This window comes from Cervus canadensis, chromosome 13 (genome assembly GCF_019320065.1).
Source record: "Cervus canadensis isolate Bull #8, Minnesota chromosome 13, ASM1932006v1, whole genome shotgun sequence".
Classification (NCBI taxonomy): Eukaryota; Metazoa; Chordata; class Mammalia; order Artiodactyla; family Cervidae; genus Cervus; species Cervus canadensis.
The window spans coordinates 29,693,657-29,712,039 of NC_057398.1; the positions used below are offsets into that span (position 1 = coordinate 29,693,657).

Here is an 18,383-nt window from a genome sequence, read left to right on the forward strand (position 1 = left end):
CGCTCCTGCATCCACCAGGGCTGCCATGGGTGCTGCCGCAATGAGAGCTAGAACACAGGAAACAGCCAAGGTCTCCCTCTTGATGGGCCCACAATGTTTATTTCTACAGAAATGTTGTCTGAGCCCCTGGCAGTCTAGGTCTGTGTGGCTTGTTGCCTAGAGTCTGACGCTGCTGGGGGACTGTGAGATGTGACGTGGGACTGAGATGGGTTGGGGGGACCACCCCCCTCTCCTGAGAATGCCTCCAAGATGCTCCAGGGCCTCTGCCACCCAAGCCAGAGATGAATTCTGACAAGAGAAGTTGCCTTTTGGGTACCTTTTAAGAGAAGGTCCCATAGATTCTCGTAAAAAGAAAAAGAAAAGTAAGTCAGGACTGGGGAAATGGGTCATTTTAGAAAGGCAAGCTGGTGGGTGTTTCGTCCCCATGACATTCTGAGGCTGTGGGAAAGCTGCTGAGAAGTGTGTCCATTGGCTCCATGTGCCCGCGGCCACCTCCAGACAGCTCCTGGAAAGACTGCAGCTCACATAGGGGATGCTTTCTGTCACCAGTCACGACACCTGTGTGTGTGTGTGCTCAGTCAGGTTCGATTCCGTGCAACCCATTGGACTGTAGCCTGCCAGGTTCCTCTGTCCACAGGATTTCCCAGGCAAGAATACTGGAGTGGCTTGCCATTTCCTCCTCCAGGGGATCTTCCTGACCCAGGTATCGAACCAGCATATCTTGCATCTCCTGCATTGGCACCTGTGTTTACGTAATGCCAACAGATGGAGGCATGTTGTAACTACACAACTGCTACACAACTCAGACCTCTGACGTTATCCTGTGAATCTTCCCCCGATATTGTAACAAAACACCAAAACGTGGGGGCAGGGGCTTAAAACAACAGAAATATGCTCTCGCACAGTCTGAGGCTGGAATTCTGAATCCAGCTGTGGTCAGGGCTGGGTACTTCTGGGGGCTCTGAGGGACCACCTGCCTGAGGCCTCTCCTAGCATCTGGTGGGGCCACAGTCCTCAGCTTGTAGACATGTCACCCCATATCGATCATCACACGTCTCTCCCTGTGTGTCTCTGGTTTTCCTTCTTCCGAGGACATCAGTCATTGGAATTCTCATCCATTCTAACCCAACACGATCTGATTGCATCTGCGGAGAGCCTATTTCCAAACACTGTCATATTCTGAGGTTCTGGGTGGCCTTGAATCTGGGGCCAACACTGACACAACACACTGGTTTGCACATCCTTCAGAACTGAGCCTGGATTCTCTGGCCAGTCTCAGCCACCTATCCAGTCTCTTGGGACCATCTCCTGGTGGCCCTGGCTGTCTTCCTGATGTGTAGATAAGGCCGGACGGGGGTGAGGCGGGGTGGGGGCTCCCTCCTCAGATGGGCCTGGGCCTCCTACCATGACAGGGACCACGCCATGGAGCCCCAGAAGATTCGCAGGGGTGGCGTGGGGGACCACGTCTGCATCAAGATGCTTCCATCTAGAAACCTGAGCTGTGGGGAGGGACGAGCATCGTCAGAGACGGGGCTTGTGAAGAAGCAACCTCATCGTGGACAAAAATCCTTTCACCTGGAGTCGAAACTCCAGGAGAGGATAAATCGTGTTCCCCCCTTGTCTGGCTTCAGCACCGATGCCACTTATAGTATGAAAAATGCTGCTGAGCGGGCTGGAAGCAGCACATGGTAAAAAGGTTAGTCCCGAACTTTGGGCTCCAGCCTGTCACCCTGCCCCCACCCGGAACACAAAGCCTTTTCTTTCTCCAGCTGGAAATGCGCACGGCCCATGAATGCAAAGAGCTCTTTCAACATTAGATTTTAAATTATTTGAATTAAATCTGGGATCCTTCCGGGCCCTGTGCGCTCCGGGTTATTTATCACTGGCTAAATGCAGAGGTCTGCCGGGCCTCTCCAGGGACGGCCCTCACTTAGACGCTGCCTCTGAAATGTTATAAACTATTTAAAACCGAAAGCTTGGCTGTGTCCGGCTGCGGGGGGCGCGGGGGGGGGGGAGCGCGCACAGAGCCTGCTCTTCCGAGCTCTTCGGGAAAACGAGCGACTCACCACTCTGCACACTTGTTCATTTGCTCCGCTTTTCCTCTGGGTAATCACTTTAATACACTTGAAAATAAACCTTGTCCCCACTGAGTCAGGGTGCTTTTTTTCCCCCTATTTAGCAAACATTGATTTTTTTTTTCCTCCCCCCGGTGTCCTGCCTGCATGAAGCTAACAAGCCTCCTTTGTTCCCGCGCCCCGGCCCCGCCCCCGCCCCCGCCACCCCCACCGCCCCAGATCTCTCTATCGGCGGTTCCAGCAGGGCACCGGCAGGGGGCGAGAGACCCGCCCCTTGTCTGAGGGCCACGTGGGTGAGGGGGTGCCAGGCAGCTCAGAGACTCCAGGGTCAGGAGGCAGGGGGTGGGGTGGGGTGTGGAGGGAAAGATGTCACCCTAGGTTCCCCGGGATGTCCTAGATCAGGAAGGAGCATTCTGAAGCAATAAGAAGTGGCCGTGTTAGTGTTTTACATAAGCTACGCTGCCAGGGAGGGGTCCAGAAGAGGCTGTGCCCAACCAGGGTGCTCCTGCTGGTTGACCTGTGTCCCCCGCTCTCCCAAAACAGCCATGCACTGCTTTCCATTAAACGCCATTAGTGCCCTGAGTGGCCAGCAGAAGGCAGCATCTCTGCTGAGCTGAGTGGGTCTGCACTGCCAGCCGGTGACCGTCCCTCCAGTCCTGGTGCTCCGGTCAGTGCCCAGGAGGGCAGCCTCCAAGATGGCCCTCAATGACCCCTTCTCCAGGCACCCCTCCTTGCTCTGCCCTGGGCTGGCTCACTCTGACCAACAGGAACAGCAGGGGTCGTGATGAGACATCACCCCAAGATCAGCTTAAAGAGGATGATTCCGTCCTGGGTGCCCACCCCCAGCTGCTTCACTAAGAGAAGCCCGCTGCTGTGTCATGAGGCTTCTTGGGAGGGGGCGCAGGTGGTGGTCTGAGGCCCGCTGACGATTACATGGTGAACGGGAAGCTGAGCCCTTCTCACCTCCCAGCCACCCTTCAGATGTGACCACAACCTGGCCGGCAGCCGAATGGCCACATGATGAGGGCCCACGGTGTGGCTCTGGGTGAGCCACGCCCAGATTCCAGCCCCTGGGGCTGTAAGGCAAGACGTGTCTGTTGTGAAAGGCCTTCGGGTGTGGCCCTTTGTCCCTGCAGCTCGAGGAGACTCCATGGCAGGTGCTGCCGATCTAACCATGCCCCTGCCTCTGGTTTTCCACATGGCAGCTTTACAGCACCTGGACAGGAGAGGAGAGACCCTTTAGGACTCGCTCCATCATCCTTCAAACATGGTGCCTCAGAACTTGTACTTTTCTTCTAGGTTGTTCATTTTATTGACACAGAGTTGCTATGTCAATAGAGTTGCTAGTAGTAGTAGTAGTAGTTTCTTATGATCCTTTGTATTTCTGTGGTGTCAGTTGTAACTTTTTTTTTCATTTCTAATTTTATTGGTTTGAGTCTTTTCCTAAATGCCCATCAAGAGCTGAATGAATGGTTAAAGAAGATGTGGTAAATACACAATGGAATATTACTCAGCCATTGAAAAGAATGAAATAATATGATTTGCAGCAACATGGAAGGACCTAGAGATTGTCACACTAAGTGAAGTCAGTCAGTCAGAGAAAGACAAATACCATATGGCATCCCTTATATGTGGAATCTAAAAAGATGATATGAATGAACTTATTTACAAAACAGAAACAGACTCACAGACACAGAAAACAAACTTATGGTTACCATTTGGGATAGGTGGGGGGATAAACTGGGTGTTTGGGATTAGCATATACACACTGCTATATATAAAATAGATAATCAACAAAGACCTGCTTTAGAGCACGGAGAACCCTACTCAATATTCTGTAATAACCTATAATGGAAAAGAATGTATGTATATGTGTAATCGAATCACTTTGCTGTTCTCCTGAAACTACCACAACATTGCAAATCAACTCTATTCCAATATAAAATAGAAACTAAATCTAAAAAATGGAGCTTCCGACCCTGACAGCTTCCCCCCACATTGTAAACATGTGCAGTCTTCCCTGTGTGGTTCCAAGGTAGCGTCCAATCCTCCACCACACCACGGGGATGGAGAGGGGTGTGTGGGAAACGACCGAGGCTTCATTTGTGATAGTTTTTTTAAAATCTGAAAAACATCAATAACTGAAAAATTCTTAAATAGGAAAGCCTCGTTAGAGATGGTTTGGAGGAATTCGGTCAGTTGGATGACAGGTCACTGAGAAGCACTGAGAAGGTCAAGGTCATGCTCATCAGGCTTGGGGACAAGGGCACAACACTCCCTGGGGGAGGGCAGAACAGTGTGTGTGGCTGCATGTGTTTTGCAGAAAAAGCCTATTTCTGGGTGTTTCCAGATGCACTTGTGCCTGGAGAACATCTGGAAGATTCGGACCCAGCAGTGACTGTAGCCACATTTGGAGAAGCACCTGGATTGGCAGGGGTGGGTCTTTCCACGCGGCTCAGCAATAAAGAATCCTCCTGCCAGTGCAGGAGACTCAGGAGATGTGGGTTAGATCCCTGGGTGGGGAAGGAAATGGCAACCCACTCCAGTATATTTCCACTCCAGGAAATCCCATGGACAGAAGAGTCTGGTAGGTGACAGTCCATGGGGTTGCAAAGATTTGGCTATGACTGAGCACACACATCATCGCATCACATCTGGGGGGGATGTGAGGAGGGGTCTTCCTCTATCACTCTACAGTGTCCGTTGCCTCAGTGCTTCCATCAGTGGCCTGTTACCTTTGGAGCAAAGCCAAAAGAATGAAAGCAAAAGGAACAGAACACACGACGAGGCCATCACTCTCCTACCCCAGCCAATGGAGCCTCTTGGGCTTGCCAAGCTGTGACCAGTGGCTGGTTCCAGGGCTGTCTCTGGTCTGCCCACCTCTGCTGCTTCTAATGGTTGCAGGGCCATGGCCCCCTCCATGCGTATGCATCATCTGGAAGGGGACATGTTGGGGCCCTGAGGTTTCCAAGTCCAGGAGGAGAGGGGACAGCTCTGCCCGAAAGCCTGTCTGTGGTTCCTCTGGAGGTGGGTGAGGCTCCTGGCTGCCCCAGCCCCCTCCACTGCTGTCCTCCCCTCTGGCTGCCTCCTCCTGCCCCTTCCCCTCTCCCCTCTGGCCTCCCGGGGAGATACTCCTGTGTCTCAGCACATCCAGGCTCTCTCTCTCACCCTCCTCTGTCCAGGATGGAGGCAACTCCCAGCCGCCCTGTAGTGAGGTGAACCTGCCAGCAGGCTGTGAGGTCTGAGTCACTGATGGCTTAGGCCCCAGCAACCTTGCCTGCAGGGCAACACTCCTGCTCCCTTCTGTGGCGGGATGGACAGGACAGCCCCTACTATTGGCTGAATGTGTTCCCCCAGTTCCTATGTGGAAGCTCTGACTTCTAGTGCAATGGTATTTGGAGGCGGAGCCTTTGGGAGGCAATTAGGGTGAGGTAAGGTCAAGAGGGTGGGGACCCAGAATGGATTAGCACCCATAGAAGAACAGGAAGAGAACCCAGAGTCAGCTTTCTTGGCCCCATGGAGACACAGCAGGAGCCCGGGAAGCTGGACCCAACTGGATCTTGGACGTCCAACCTCCAGGCTGTGAGGAGTAGGTGTTTACTGTGGGAGCTGTCCAGCTGTAAGTCATGGCGGCCAAGGTGTGAGGGCAGAACCGCCCCCGACCGCCCCCCCCACCCCCCACCCAGGTGGCAGTGCTGGGTCTCTGGACCACCCTGGTCTATGCCGGGAAGGCCAGCAAACCCGTGTCCACACTCCTGAGATGTGGGCTTGGGCCACTCAGCGTTTCAGATGGCCAACATGCAACTGACACCCCCGTCAGGAAAGGTTGCCTTCCAGATCTGCTGAGATCCGTGGGTTCTTGAGGAGCCTGGATCTGCTGCAGGGTGGGGGGGCCTGTCCTACTGGATCCAGAATCTGAGTCTGCAAAACCTCAGTCTTGGAGTTCCAGCCACACCTGTCCCAGGTGAGGGTCCACCTCTCTGTGTCTCCTGCAAGGTGGGAACTGGTCCCCTCCTGCTGTCCACAGAGGTACATGTGCTCTGAGGCTGCGATCGGTTTCAGAGCATCAGCAGTCTAGACACTTATAAGGCTCAATGGGCCAGCTGGTCACAGCGCGACCACAGGTTCACGGCCCGCTAGCCACAGGTCTCTGCCATGCTCAGGAGTAAATGTGGAGATAATGCAACCAGGTAGTAAACTCTTCATCTAACACTCCCACCATGAAGAGGCCAGTTGTTTGGAAGGACATGATCAGGGACCTGTCACGGCAGCAAATAGGAGGTGACAATGGGGTCGAGTAGGGAGAATATTAGAAAGGGGAGAGGGAGAAGTGCAGACACATCAGGAGCCAGGGCTGGAGTGCAGGGGTGGGGGATGAGGGTGCAGGAGGCCAGCAGCCAGAGCAGTTCTCCCCTGCCACCTCCTGCACCTGCAACTGGAGGTGGCTGAAGTTCCAGGCTCTTGCCTGTCTTCCAGGTGGGAACCCCAGACTGCCTGGCCCCCTGGAGCCCCCAGAGGAATGCTGGTGGTGCTGGGCTAGAAGCACCAGCAGGAGACTGTGGTTACATAGGGCACCTCTGCGGGGGATCTGACCAGGGTGACCTCCACTGAAGAGTCTGGAGGCCGGTTCTGATCCTCAAAGAGCCTGCTGCTGGCTCTGCCCAGGGTTGGGGGGGCTCTGGTGACCCCACCTGGAAGGGGAGGGGAGCTGCCCCAGGTGAAGTCTGAGGTCCCTCCACATTCTCCCATCATCACTGCCAACCTCCACCCAGATGAGTGATGAACGAGGGGCTGTGGACACACCCACAGGGTCCCATTATGACTGATGAGTCATCAGTCTCAGATATTCTCCCATAGCCCTGGGGCACTTGGCCCCTGAGCCAACAGCACCCCCAGTTCAACGCATGACCAAGAGCCCCTGAAATGCAAGAGAAACACACCACCCAAGAGCCCTTCATGGGCTCCGGATGTGGGGGCTCTGCTTGGCCCCTCCCCAGGGCTCTGATGGAAGCTGCTGGGTTGGCCTGAGCAGTTGTGGCTAGGAAAAGTGAGGCAGGCAGTGTGGGAGGGACGGAAGCCTACGGGTCCCAGCGGGGAAGCACGGACCCCACAGAGGCAGCTCTGTGAGAACTCCAGCACACCGGTGGGATGCGGAGGATACGGACCACACAGGACAGTCAGACAAGGCATCACCTGGGAAAACGGGCATTCGGACATAGATACAGCTTGTCCTCCTTGGATTTTGAAATTGAAAAATCCCAAGGAGCATTCCAAGATGTGAGCAAAGTGGGGTCACTTGTACTTAATATTTGCTTTGCAATACTTTTCTTGTGTTTCCCAAATTTTTTGTGCATCCATCCACCCACCCACCTATCCATCATCTACCTAACCATCCATCCCACTTCAAGATTTAAAGATTTAAGTGTTCAGGACCATAGTTCCATAAAAGTGAAGGGCAAAAAGCAGAAAGAGTTAGTCAGTCAGTCGTGTCCGACTCTTAGCAACCCCATGGACTGTAGCCTACCAGGCTTCTCCGTCCATGGGATTTCCCAGGCAAGAACATTGGAGTGAGTGGGTTGCCATTTCCTTCTCCAAGGGATCTTCCTGACCCAGGGACAAAAAGCAGTGGCGGGGGTAATTGGTGGCCTGGCCTCAGACTTCCTCTCCCCTAAACAGATCTGCCTCACTTGACCACTTAGTGGGGTCTCCACTAAGCCATGCTGAGCCGTGGACAGCCCCACCAAGGGCTGCTTTACTAAGGTCCTCAGAGCATATCAGCTCAGTGCCAGTTCCTTCTTACTGTTCCACCAATACTGGCTTTCATTAGTGTCATATGACTGACATCCAGTCCAGGTTAATGAGCCAGCCTCATGGGAGTCTGAGAGAGGAGTGATCTAGGGTGTTGTTCCTCTCCCAGCTGTCTTGAAGAGAACAACAGAGCAGACAGGGCTCCCAGGTGCCATGATGAAGCTCAAAGGTCACCAAGAAAGGAGGTGGACAGCATGACTGGATGCACAGCTCAACTACTAAGCAAGGGAAGGTGGGTGGAAGGGCAGGAGGGAGGGGGGATGGAAGATAATTAAGCAGGAGACTGGGTGGATGAATGGATGGAGTTCGTGAATGAGTGGGTGGATGGGTGAAAGGGTTGGTGGGTAGATGGATGGTGGATGGGGTAAGTGAACGGATAGATGGATGGAAGAGTGGATGGTGAATTGGATGAATGGGTGGGTGGATGGATGGGTGAGTGGGTAGATGGATGGATAAATGGATGAATGGGTAGGTGGGTGGGTGAATGGATGGATGGGTGGGTGGGTGGATAGATGGATGGATGGTGGATGGAAAAATGGATGGGTGGATAGGTGATACAAGTTCCCATCTAAGAGATTCAAAGGGACTAGTCTCCCAGGAAGAGTGCCTGGGTCTCTGGGCTCGTCTGAGAATGCCTGGGACAGAGTGGTGGAAGAGAAGTCATCCTTGGGCAGGGGGCTAGATTCCCACCAGCTCCCTCCAACACATCTGCCATTCTCTTTCTCGCATAAGCAGTGCCTGTCTTGCCATCTACAGAGTCCTCCTGTTCCTTTAGGCTGGCAGCTGACCCTGGTCCAGACCTTCAGCAAGCAGGGTCTGGCCACCAGATGTCAGCCAGCTCTAATGAGCTCAGTCTGCTGGTCACTAATTGGCTAAGGCTCTAGGCACTGGTGGCAGAGGAATGAGGGATGACAGGACAGACAGGGGCCCGGGCCCAGGGCTCAGCTGGCCTAGGCTCAGTAGCCAGGGCAGTGAGCAGCAGGGTGCCAGCAGATCCAGGGTTAGCTATTCCCAAGGTCTAATGCCTGGCAACTGCCCAAGGCTGCCCAGTTGCTGTCCAACTCCCATCAAGGGCATGTGCCATGTGGGGGCTGGGGGGCTGCTGTTGGGTGTGACTACTGGGGCAGAAACCAGAGCAAGCTTTCCTTCACAGGGCAGAAGCGTGCCCTTCAGAGTCACCATGGTGTAAGCCTTGCCCCACGAAGGAGATGGCGTCATGGACAGTTCTCCCGCAAACTCAGTCAAGCGATTTACGATGCATGACTGGCACGGGTTGGTGACAGGGCGGCCCTGGACAGAGGCTTCTGACTGGAGCTGGAAGAGGGGAACCATCTAGGATTAATAGCAAACACAACCCCACAGTGACTGCTCAGAACATTGCAGCCACTGAAGGGGCTGAGATAGCTGCAGCCATTCATGAGGACATGTGCACCGAGATACCCATGGCCCCTCCCTGGTGTCCAGACCAGGTGGCTGGAGGGATGAGCGGCAGACAGGGAGGAGGAAGGAGGGCTGGATGGAGGCTTCTGGGCACCTGAGCAGCATGAGTTGGAACTTCCGCCCAGAGGGGAGCTTGAACCCAGCAGAGCATCACATAGCTCATAAACCCACCGGTTTCTCAGTGACCACGTGGTGTCACCCCCCAGAGATTAGCCTACTTCTTGGCAGTGGGGTCTTCCTGCCTCTCTCCAGGTGATGGACAATCTGTTAGCAGGTCAGACACTTTCAACAGTGGAGACAGAAGCCTTCCCAGAGCCTGGGACTGCTGAAACAGCACACCCAGGAGTGCGACAGGGGAGCTGAGTTCCTGCTGTGGTCTTCTCAGCCACATGCACAGACTGGAGTACTGCAGGGGTCCACTCTGCAAGGCATGTGGCCCCCAGTGGTCATGGCCATTGTGGGTGGTCGGGAGTGAGAGGGTCTCAGACCCAGGGTGGAGGGCTGCCTGACTCTCAGGCTCAGCGGGGGGAGTGAAAACATATAGGAAGCGGGGTCCTGGATCTCCTTAGACAGCTTCGCTTGGAGACACAGCCTTGATGGCCGACCCAGCCTTCACAGCTCTCTCCTTGAGGGTCTGAGCTTGTCCGGGATGGGCAGGGGTGATGGAGGAATGGAGCACTGCCCACTATAGGTCTGGCACTGGTGGGAGGGCCTGGACCTGCCAGACAGGCCATCGTGCACACTGGGCCTTTGGAGATGGTGGAGGCAGTGCATCTTTGGGGATGGTGGGGCGCTGGCCTGGGCATCACTACGCATCATGCTGTGTCATGTGACCTCAGACCACCACCACCCAGCTGGTCAGTCCAAGCTCTCGTGAGCATTTGTCCTCCCCGGCTCTGTTCCCCTACAAATGCCCACATCCCAGCCAGCCCTGGGCCCCCAGGACACAGCTCAGCCTTGGCATTTGACCTCTGCACCCATTATGCGTATATCGCCACCCATGTGGGCCGCTTTTAGGGCCAATATCTAGAAACCTTGAGGTCACACTCCTGATTCAACATGGAGTGTTTGGCAACAATGGGAAAGTTCTAGCAAAGCCTGAGAACCCAAGTGCACAGGGCTTTGTGACGCAAGCAGGCTGGAATCCCCAAGACACTGCATTCTCTGACCATTCCCAGCCCAGCAGCCTCCAGGCACACAGGCTGCCTCAGCATCACAGCCTGCATCTTTGAGGTCCCCACACTTCTGGGCTGTGTGGCTGAGGGTGGAGCATCACCCACCATCAACCCTGTGTGCATGTGATTCCGTCCTCAGGGGAGAATCTCAGTGACACTAAGTCTCTATTGATCCCTTCCAGGCTCAGCACTGGGGCGCCCACAAAGCTGGTCTATACAGCACATCTACAACACACACCCACACTGTGCATCAACACTACATGACTAGCACCTATTCCCTTTTTGCTGGTGGCGGGGTAGGGGGGCTTCCCTTAAGGCTCAGCTGGTAAAGAATCCACCTGCAATGCAGAGGACCTGGGTTCGATCCCTGAGTTGGGAAGATTCCCTGGAGAAGGGAAAGGCTACCCACTCCTATATTCCGGCCTGGAGAATTCCACGGACTGTATAGTCCATGGGGTCACGAAGAGTTGGACACGTCTGAACGACTTTCACTTTCACTTCACCTAAGGGTCAGCGGGACACACAGAGAGGGCCACCCATGGAGGTGTGGGTCTGGAAGGGTGGTGGTCCCCTGGGAGAGCATTCTGGAAGGGAAAGGAGCTTGCTGGGGGGAGGGGGGCGATGATTGTGGAAGTGACAGAATGTCAAGTCAGCATCCTGTTCACCAAGACTGGCTCCACCCTCATCAAGAAAAAAGTCAACCCTGGGTCCCAGGTCTGTGCTCCCTTCCAGATTGTTCTTCCAGCTGGAACCAGCCCAGGGTTTGAGTGTGGGGCTATGGGAGCAGGTGGTCCCCATCCAGCCCCTCGTGGGCTTGGCTAAACCTGCAGCCTTGCCAGCCTCGGTGACCTGGTCACTTCTGACCATGCTTCAGTGGGCTTGGCCAACTGTGTCACAGACTAGAAACAGAGATGTCCCAGGCTTTGATCAGTGCTGCCCCACCATGAAACCTCAGACATCTGTCTTCACAGGTCATTGGGTTCCCGACATCTCGACCACTGGATTCGTGACAGTGCTTCTGGGGCTGCAGAGGACAAGGAGGGGCCCTGACATCAAACCAGAGCAGGGACACATGTGCCTGGAGAGAGAGCTATTAGGCCCAGAGGCCTCTTCTTAGCAGCTACCCTGTGAGACAGGGTCAGGGCTCATGGGGCAAAGAAAAGAGAAATCTCCAAGAGCTTCCTGGAAGAGTCTGAATTCCAAAAGCACATTCTGAGTGCCTGCGGTATTGGGGCCTTGGGCATTGCCCCTCCCACCTGGACCTGTGCCAGGTGCTTGGTCATCCCCTTTAGCAAAGAGAAGTGTGTTTGTCACCCTCCAGACAGCAGCTCCCTCCAGACAAAGGGCCAGAGACTCCAGATTTATGGGCTGGCCCTGGCTGGGCTGCTCCACTGGCTCTAAGGCCAGCGGGTCCCAGACCCGCAGGAACAGCTGGCCTTCCTGTCTGGAGTCTCACCAGTTGGGGCAGGTGTGTGCAGAGACTCTGGGCCCCCACCCCCGAAGGCCCTCTGATGTTGGCCAAGGACAATCGTTGCCTTGGCTGGATTGTTACATATGGGTCGTCATCCCTGAAAAGGCCTCAGCAGCCAGGCTTCCTGAGAGAAGAGCAGCTCTGCCAGGTGGGGATGGAGAGTTCTTGGGGACCGGCCGTCTGCTAGCCCTGCCTGGGAGACACCCCAAGACCGTGGAATCCTGCGCCTCGAAACTTCCAGAGGAGCCTCTTATGTCACAAAGTGGCCTGAGGGGCTTCCAGCTTATTTGGGGGGAGCACAGATGAGGATGCTGCAGGCATGTTTGACCCGCATGTATTAGACTGCCCAGCGGTGATTTTCGACAATGGGTCCGGGCTTTGCAAGGCAGGACTGTCTGGAGAGATTGGCCCCCGCCATGTTGTCAGCTCCGTCGTGGGGCACCCCAAGTTCAAGACGCCTTTGACAGGGGCCAACCAGAAGAAGTACTTTGTGGGGGAAGAGGCCCTGCACAGGCATGAGGTCCTTCACCTGCACTACCCCATTGAGCGTGGCCTGATCACAGGCTGGGACGACATGGAGAAGCTCTGGAAGCACCTGTTCGAGTGGGAGCTGGGAGTCAAGGCCAATGACCGGCCGGTGCTCATGACAGAGCCCTCCCTGAACCCCAGGGAGACCCGGGAGAAGATGGCCGAGGTGATGTTCGAGAGCTTCGATGTGCCCGCCTTCTACCTGTCAGACCAGGCCGTGCTGGCCCTCTATGCCTCGGCCTGCGTCACGGGCCTGGTGGTGGACAGTGGGGACGGGGTCACCTGCACTGTCCCCATCTTTGAGGGCTACTCCCTGCCCCACGCTGTCACCAAGCTCTATGTGGCGGGGAAGGACATCACAGAGCACCTCACCCGGCTCCTGCTGGCCAGCGGGAGGACCTTCCCGTGTGTGCTGGACAAAGCCCTGGTGGACGACATCAAGGAGAAGCTGTGTTATGTGGCCCTGGAGCCCGAGAAAGAGTTGTGCCGAAGGCCAGAGGAGGTCCTCCGCGAGTACAAGCTGCCCGACGGCAACATCGTTCCCATCGGGGACCAACTGTACCAGGCGCCCGAGGCCCTGTTCTCGCCTGAGCAGCTGGGCATCCAGAACCCGGGCCTGTCCAAGATGGTCTCCTGCAGCATCACTAAATGTGACGCTGACATCCAGAAGACCCTCTACGGGGAGATTGTGCTGTCCGGCGGCACCACACTCTTCCAGGGGCTGGACGACCGGCTTCTGAGGGAGCTGGAGCAGATGGCCTCCAAGGGGACCCCCATCAAGATCACGGCACCACCCGACCGCTGGTTCTCCACGTGGATCGGTGCCTCCATTGTCACCTCCCTGAGCAGCTTCAAGCAGATGTGGGTTACCTCTGCGGACTTCAAGGAGTTTGGGACATCCGTGGTTCAGAGAAGATGCTTCTGAGGGGCCCCGAGTCCAGGGCAGTCTATAGATGGGATGTGTGTTCACCGTGTGGCATCCTCGGGATGTTCAATAAAAGACAAGACGGTGCAGTGTTTGGGCATGTCAGGCTCGGTTCATTCTCGGGGCACCAGAAAAAATCTCTTTTCATTGGTTCCATCCCCTGGCCCCCTTTCTCCCAAGAAAGCCCTGGGTTATGAGTTGAGTGTCCTTATGTAGAGTTTGTGCCCAAAGCAAGGGCCCAGGGCTCCTGCCCAGAACCTGGAACTTGCATTTTAAACATGTGTCTTAGGTCTGTCGGGGCTGGGAGTGGAAACAAGCAGGAATGCTGTGCTGTTCTGAGGTCACAAAATCTTCCTTTGAGATAGCACCACAGGGTTTACACTCTGCCTAAACCTGGGGTGGGCAGCTGAGTGAGGTGGAAACCCTTGCCTGGGTGGAGGGATTCAGGAAGGAGCAGAAATTGCCATCGGTTTTCGGCTTTGTGAGGGTCCTCCTCCCAGTGGCAGTTTAAGAATCACCAGTTGATTATTGTGATGTTTCTGTTTGTTTTTACTTTCAAAGATGTTTATAGCATTGTTTGGTGGTAAATACCAGAGACAGAGTTAATGGCCATCAATAAAATCTCATTTGAACAAATTATGCATAAAAGGAGTTTTTTCCACATTGATGGTGTGGAACTCTCTCAAAATATAATTGGGAGAGAAGTAGAAAATAATAGAGATATCTTTATAAAATGAATTCCCCTTTTTGGATAAAGAAAGCCATAACACTTTAGCATGTGTACCTGAGCAGGTTAGTATGTACAGGCATAAGTGAATATGTGTGTTATGGGGTTATAAGCACATGAAGAAAAGAATGAAGGGCAGATACCATGTGCTGGTGGGGGAAGGAAGGATTGAGAGGTAGTAGAGGGAGAGGGGAAATCTTTCCTTTAGGAAATTTTACTAAAGAAATTCTGCTTGAATGAAATAAACCCATTTATCTAAATTGTGTGTGTTTGTATGTTTAATGTTTGCCTGGTATATCTTTTCCCATCCGTTTACTTGCAAATTACCTAGGTCATATTTGAAATATGCATACAGTGTATCAAAAGATAGCACATAGTTGGATCGTGTCTGACTCTTTGTAACCACATAGACTTTAGCCCACCAGGCTCCTCTGTCCATGGAATTCTCCAGGCAAGAATACTGGAGTGGGTAGCCATTCCCTTCTTCAGGAGATCTTTCCGACCCAGGGATAGAACCCACGTCTCCCACATTGCAGGCAGATTATCGTCTGAGTCATCAGGGAATCCCACTTTTAAAAATCCACCAATATCTGTTTTTTTAAAAAAAATAATAATTGATATATGTAGATATTATATGCAGATGGTTTACATTTAAGGTCCATCTTAAGTCTGCTGTTTCATCGTTTTGTTTCCTCTTTATTTTTTTCTTACCTTTGAAACCATGTCCCGTAGGGTTAAAAGAAACATGACTGGCAGAAATTCTCGAGCTTGTCTTAGAGCTTGTTAAAAACCCCTCTACTTGCAGCCTACCTTCACTTAATTATTCTATTGCAAATTGCATACCCTCCAAACTTCAGGTAGCCCAAACTATAAGATATTTGCCCTAGTTGTTTGCCAGGAGTTTTGAGTCAGCTGTGTCTAATTCAAGGTTGAGCCAGCTAAGACTTGTTGGGACCACTGACCCTAAAACTAGGCCTGAGTCGGTGTCCTACAAAGGAATTTTTGACATCAGAGGACCAACACCTCCCCCTCATATCTTGCTAAGCACTGATATTTTTGAATATGCATCCCATGAGGAAGCAGGCAACTCAGATACACCTGCACAGAGCTCTGGTTACAACTTTTCCAGGCACCTTTCCTCACACTTAAGACCACCCCACTTCTTGATCCCACAAATATCTCAAGACCCTGGCCTTTGTGTGGGGGAGGAATCTGAGACTGGTTCTCCCATCTCCTCACTTGGCTGCCTTGTGAATAAACCCTTTCTTGGTTGCAAAGTTCGGCATCTCTGCATTTGACTTGCTGTGAATTGGGCAAATGATCCTGCTTCAGTAACCCCTTCTTGCAAGTTACTTGAATATTTTGGGGGGATTCCATCTTGATTTATTCCATATTTATTTATGGCTTTGTATTGATTTCTTGGTGGTTGCTCTGAGTAAACACCACCACCCCCTGGTATTACATTTTACCTCTAGGAGTAAAGTGTATTTAGGTCTCCTTACCCACCCAACTTTTAAATAGAATTGTTTTTTCTTTAACCAGCAAATGATTCCAGAAACTCAAGAGAATAGTCTAATATGATTACTGCTATTTTTACCCAATCCCACATTCTTTTGCCCTTTCTGGAGTTCCAAGCCATTCTTAGTAGGAACTTCCCTTAGCAGTTCTTTTAGGGTAGGTTTGCTAGCAACAGATTCTCTTAGTTTGCCAACATTTGAGAGTGTCTTTACTTCCCCATCACCCCTAAGGGATATTTTCGCTGGGTATAGAATTCACAGTTAGCCATTTTCTTTCAGCACTTGAAAAATATGGTGCTGATTCATTCTCCATCACCTCTGTGGGTTTCAGATCAGAAATCTTATTATTTGATTGGTGTTTCCCTTCAGGTAATGCATCATTTTTTCTTTGGCTGCTTTCAAGAGTTTTTTCATTATCTTTAGTTTTCAGGAGTTTAGTTGTGGTGTGTTTTGGCCTGGATTTCTTGGATTTATCCTGTTGTTGTTGTTGTTCAGCCATTAAATCCTATCTGACTCTTTGTGAGCCCATGGACTACAGCATGCCAGTCTTCCCTGTCCTTCACCATCTCCTGGAGTTTGCTCAAACTCATGTCCATTGAGTCGGTGATGCTATCTAATTATCTCATCTTCTGTCACCCCCGTCTCCTCTTGCCCTCAATCTTTCCCAGCATCAGGGTCTTTTCCAATAAGCCAGCTCTTTCAATCAGGTGGCCAAAGTATTGGAACTTTAGCATCAGTCCTTCCAATAAATATTCAGGGTTGATTTCCTTTAGGATTGACTGATTTGATCTCCTTGTTGTCCAAGGGACTCTCAAGAGTCTTCTCCAGCACCACAGTTTGAAAACATTGATTCTTCAGTGCTCAGCCTTCTTTATGGATTTATCATTTTGGGGATTTATCCATTTTCTTGAACCTGCAGCCATGTCTTTTGTCAAACTTGGGAAAGTTTGTGCTATTATTTCTTCTAATATTTTTGTAGTTCAATCTAACTTCTCTCCTTCTGGGTCTCAATTTTTTTTTCCTGTCCTTAGACCCCTTCCTTCATCATTTTCAAGTTTACATTCTGTGTTTTCAGATTGAATAAATTCTCTTCACCCATCCTGAAAGTTTCTGATTCTATCCTCTGCTATCACACTATTTTTGAGCCTTTCCAACACATTTTTTATTTGAGTTGTGTTTTACAGTTTGATAATTTCCACTTGGTTCTCATCTTATAACTTCTAATTCTTTACTGAGAGTTTCCAATTTTGTATTTGTCTCAAGGGAATTCGTCATTGACTGCTGAAATGTTTTTATGATGGAGGCTTTAAAACCTTTACCCAGATAACTCCAACATCTGGTCCATTTCCATCTGCTCCGACAATCACATCTGCTGATTGTCTTTTCTCATTCATGGTATGATTTTCCTGGTTCTTAGTATGATGAGTGATTTTCTGTTTTACCCTGAACATTTTGATGAGCCTCTGGATCCTATTTAATCTTTTTGTAGCATGCAATCACTCGTGTGGAGGTGAGGTGTGAGGGCTGGGTGGGTAGGTGGGACCCATGGATATCTCCCCATCAATATGGTCACTACTCATACATCCTTCTTGTAGACAGGTGGGGTGGAGGTTCAGCTTCCCTCTTGGCCCCAGTAACCCTTCCTGGAGAAAGTGGGCTCTGACTAACACCTCCTCACTGCTCCTGAGTGGGAGGGGGGTAAATGCTCAGCTCTCTGCAGAGCCACCTTGATGCCAGTGGAGGGGGAGGCAGAGTGTCAACTAGCCCTCTCCTGCCAACTTTCATCTTGTTCACACTGAGTGGGGTAGAGAGTCAGACCTCTGCAGGGCCCCACAGATATGGAGGTGGGGTAATGAAGCAGTGCTGACAAAACCCTGCTTACACACCTCCTCCAGTCTCATTGCTGCTGGGTGAGGCTAGGGTTCAATTCATGATGGCAATTGTCATGATGACGATGGCGATGTTGCTGCTGCTGGTGATGATTGTGATGGTGATGACGATGGTGGTACTGATGATGGGGGTGATGGTGCTGCTGCTGATGGTGATGATGACGGTGATAGTGATAAAGCTGAAACTCCAATACTTTGGCCACCTGGGGTGAAGAGCCGACTCATTGAAAAAGACCCTGATGCTGGGAAAGATTGAGAGCAGGAGGAGAAGGGGATAATAGAGGATGAGATGATTAGATAGCGTCACCAACTCAATGGACATGAATCTGAGCAAACTGGGAGACAGTGGAGGGCAGAGGAACCTGGTGCTCTGCAGTCCATGGGGTCACAAAGATTTGGACACCACTTAGCAACTGAAAAATAACAACAGTGGAGATGATGATAGTGATGAAGGTGATGATGATGTTGATGATGATGATGATGGTGATGATGGTGGATATAATGGTGATGACTGTAGATTTCTGACCTCTAGGTCATCTTCAGCACTAAGTTTAATGTGCTGTTTGGGGGTGTGGACAGGGAAAGTAACTCAAGATCCTGACAGAGTTTATATCAGAAGCTTTGAAACTGATCTGGCTTCTAATTCTGGCTTCCCTAAGCAGAGTGGGAGGTCCAGGGAAATGTCCAGTAGGCTAGGCTGCTGCTAATGAGGGAAGAGAATAGAGCTTGGCCCCTGCTTTGTCTACACGAAAGACCAAGGTTTGGGAATGAGGTAGGCTTAGTCCTGGAGGAGGAGGAGGAGCCCTTTGGCTTTGGGCTCCTCAGACC

The 18,383-nt window shown here is 52.0% G+C and overlaps 1 protein-coding gene across 1 annotated transcript; it reads left to right on the top strand.

The window, feature by feature from the left end:
- The first annotated feature begins 12,101 nt into the window (after positions 1-12,101).
- Positions 12,102-13,509, top strand: ACTRT2 (actin related protein T2). The gene has a single exon (XM_043485705.1). It carries the CDS (start codon positions 12,289-12,291, stop codon positions 13,420-13,422), a length of 1,134 nt encoding a protein of 377 aa, XP_043341640.1. The 5' UTR covers positions 12,102-12,288; the 3' UTR covers positions 13,423-13,509.
- Positions 13,510-18,383: the final 4,874 nt, after the last annotated feature.

What these genes read in the sequence shown, in the direction of transcription:
- ACTRT2 (XM_043485705.1), top strand. Translation starts at nt 12,289, where the DNA reads ATGTTTGACCCGCATGTATTAGACTGCCCAGCGGTGATTTTCGACAAT.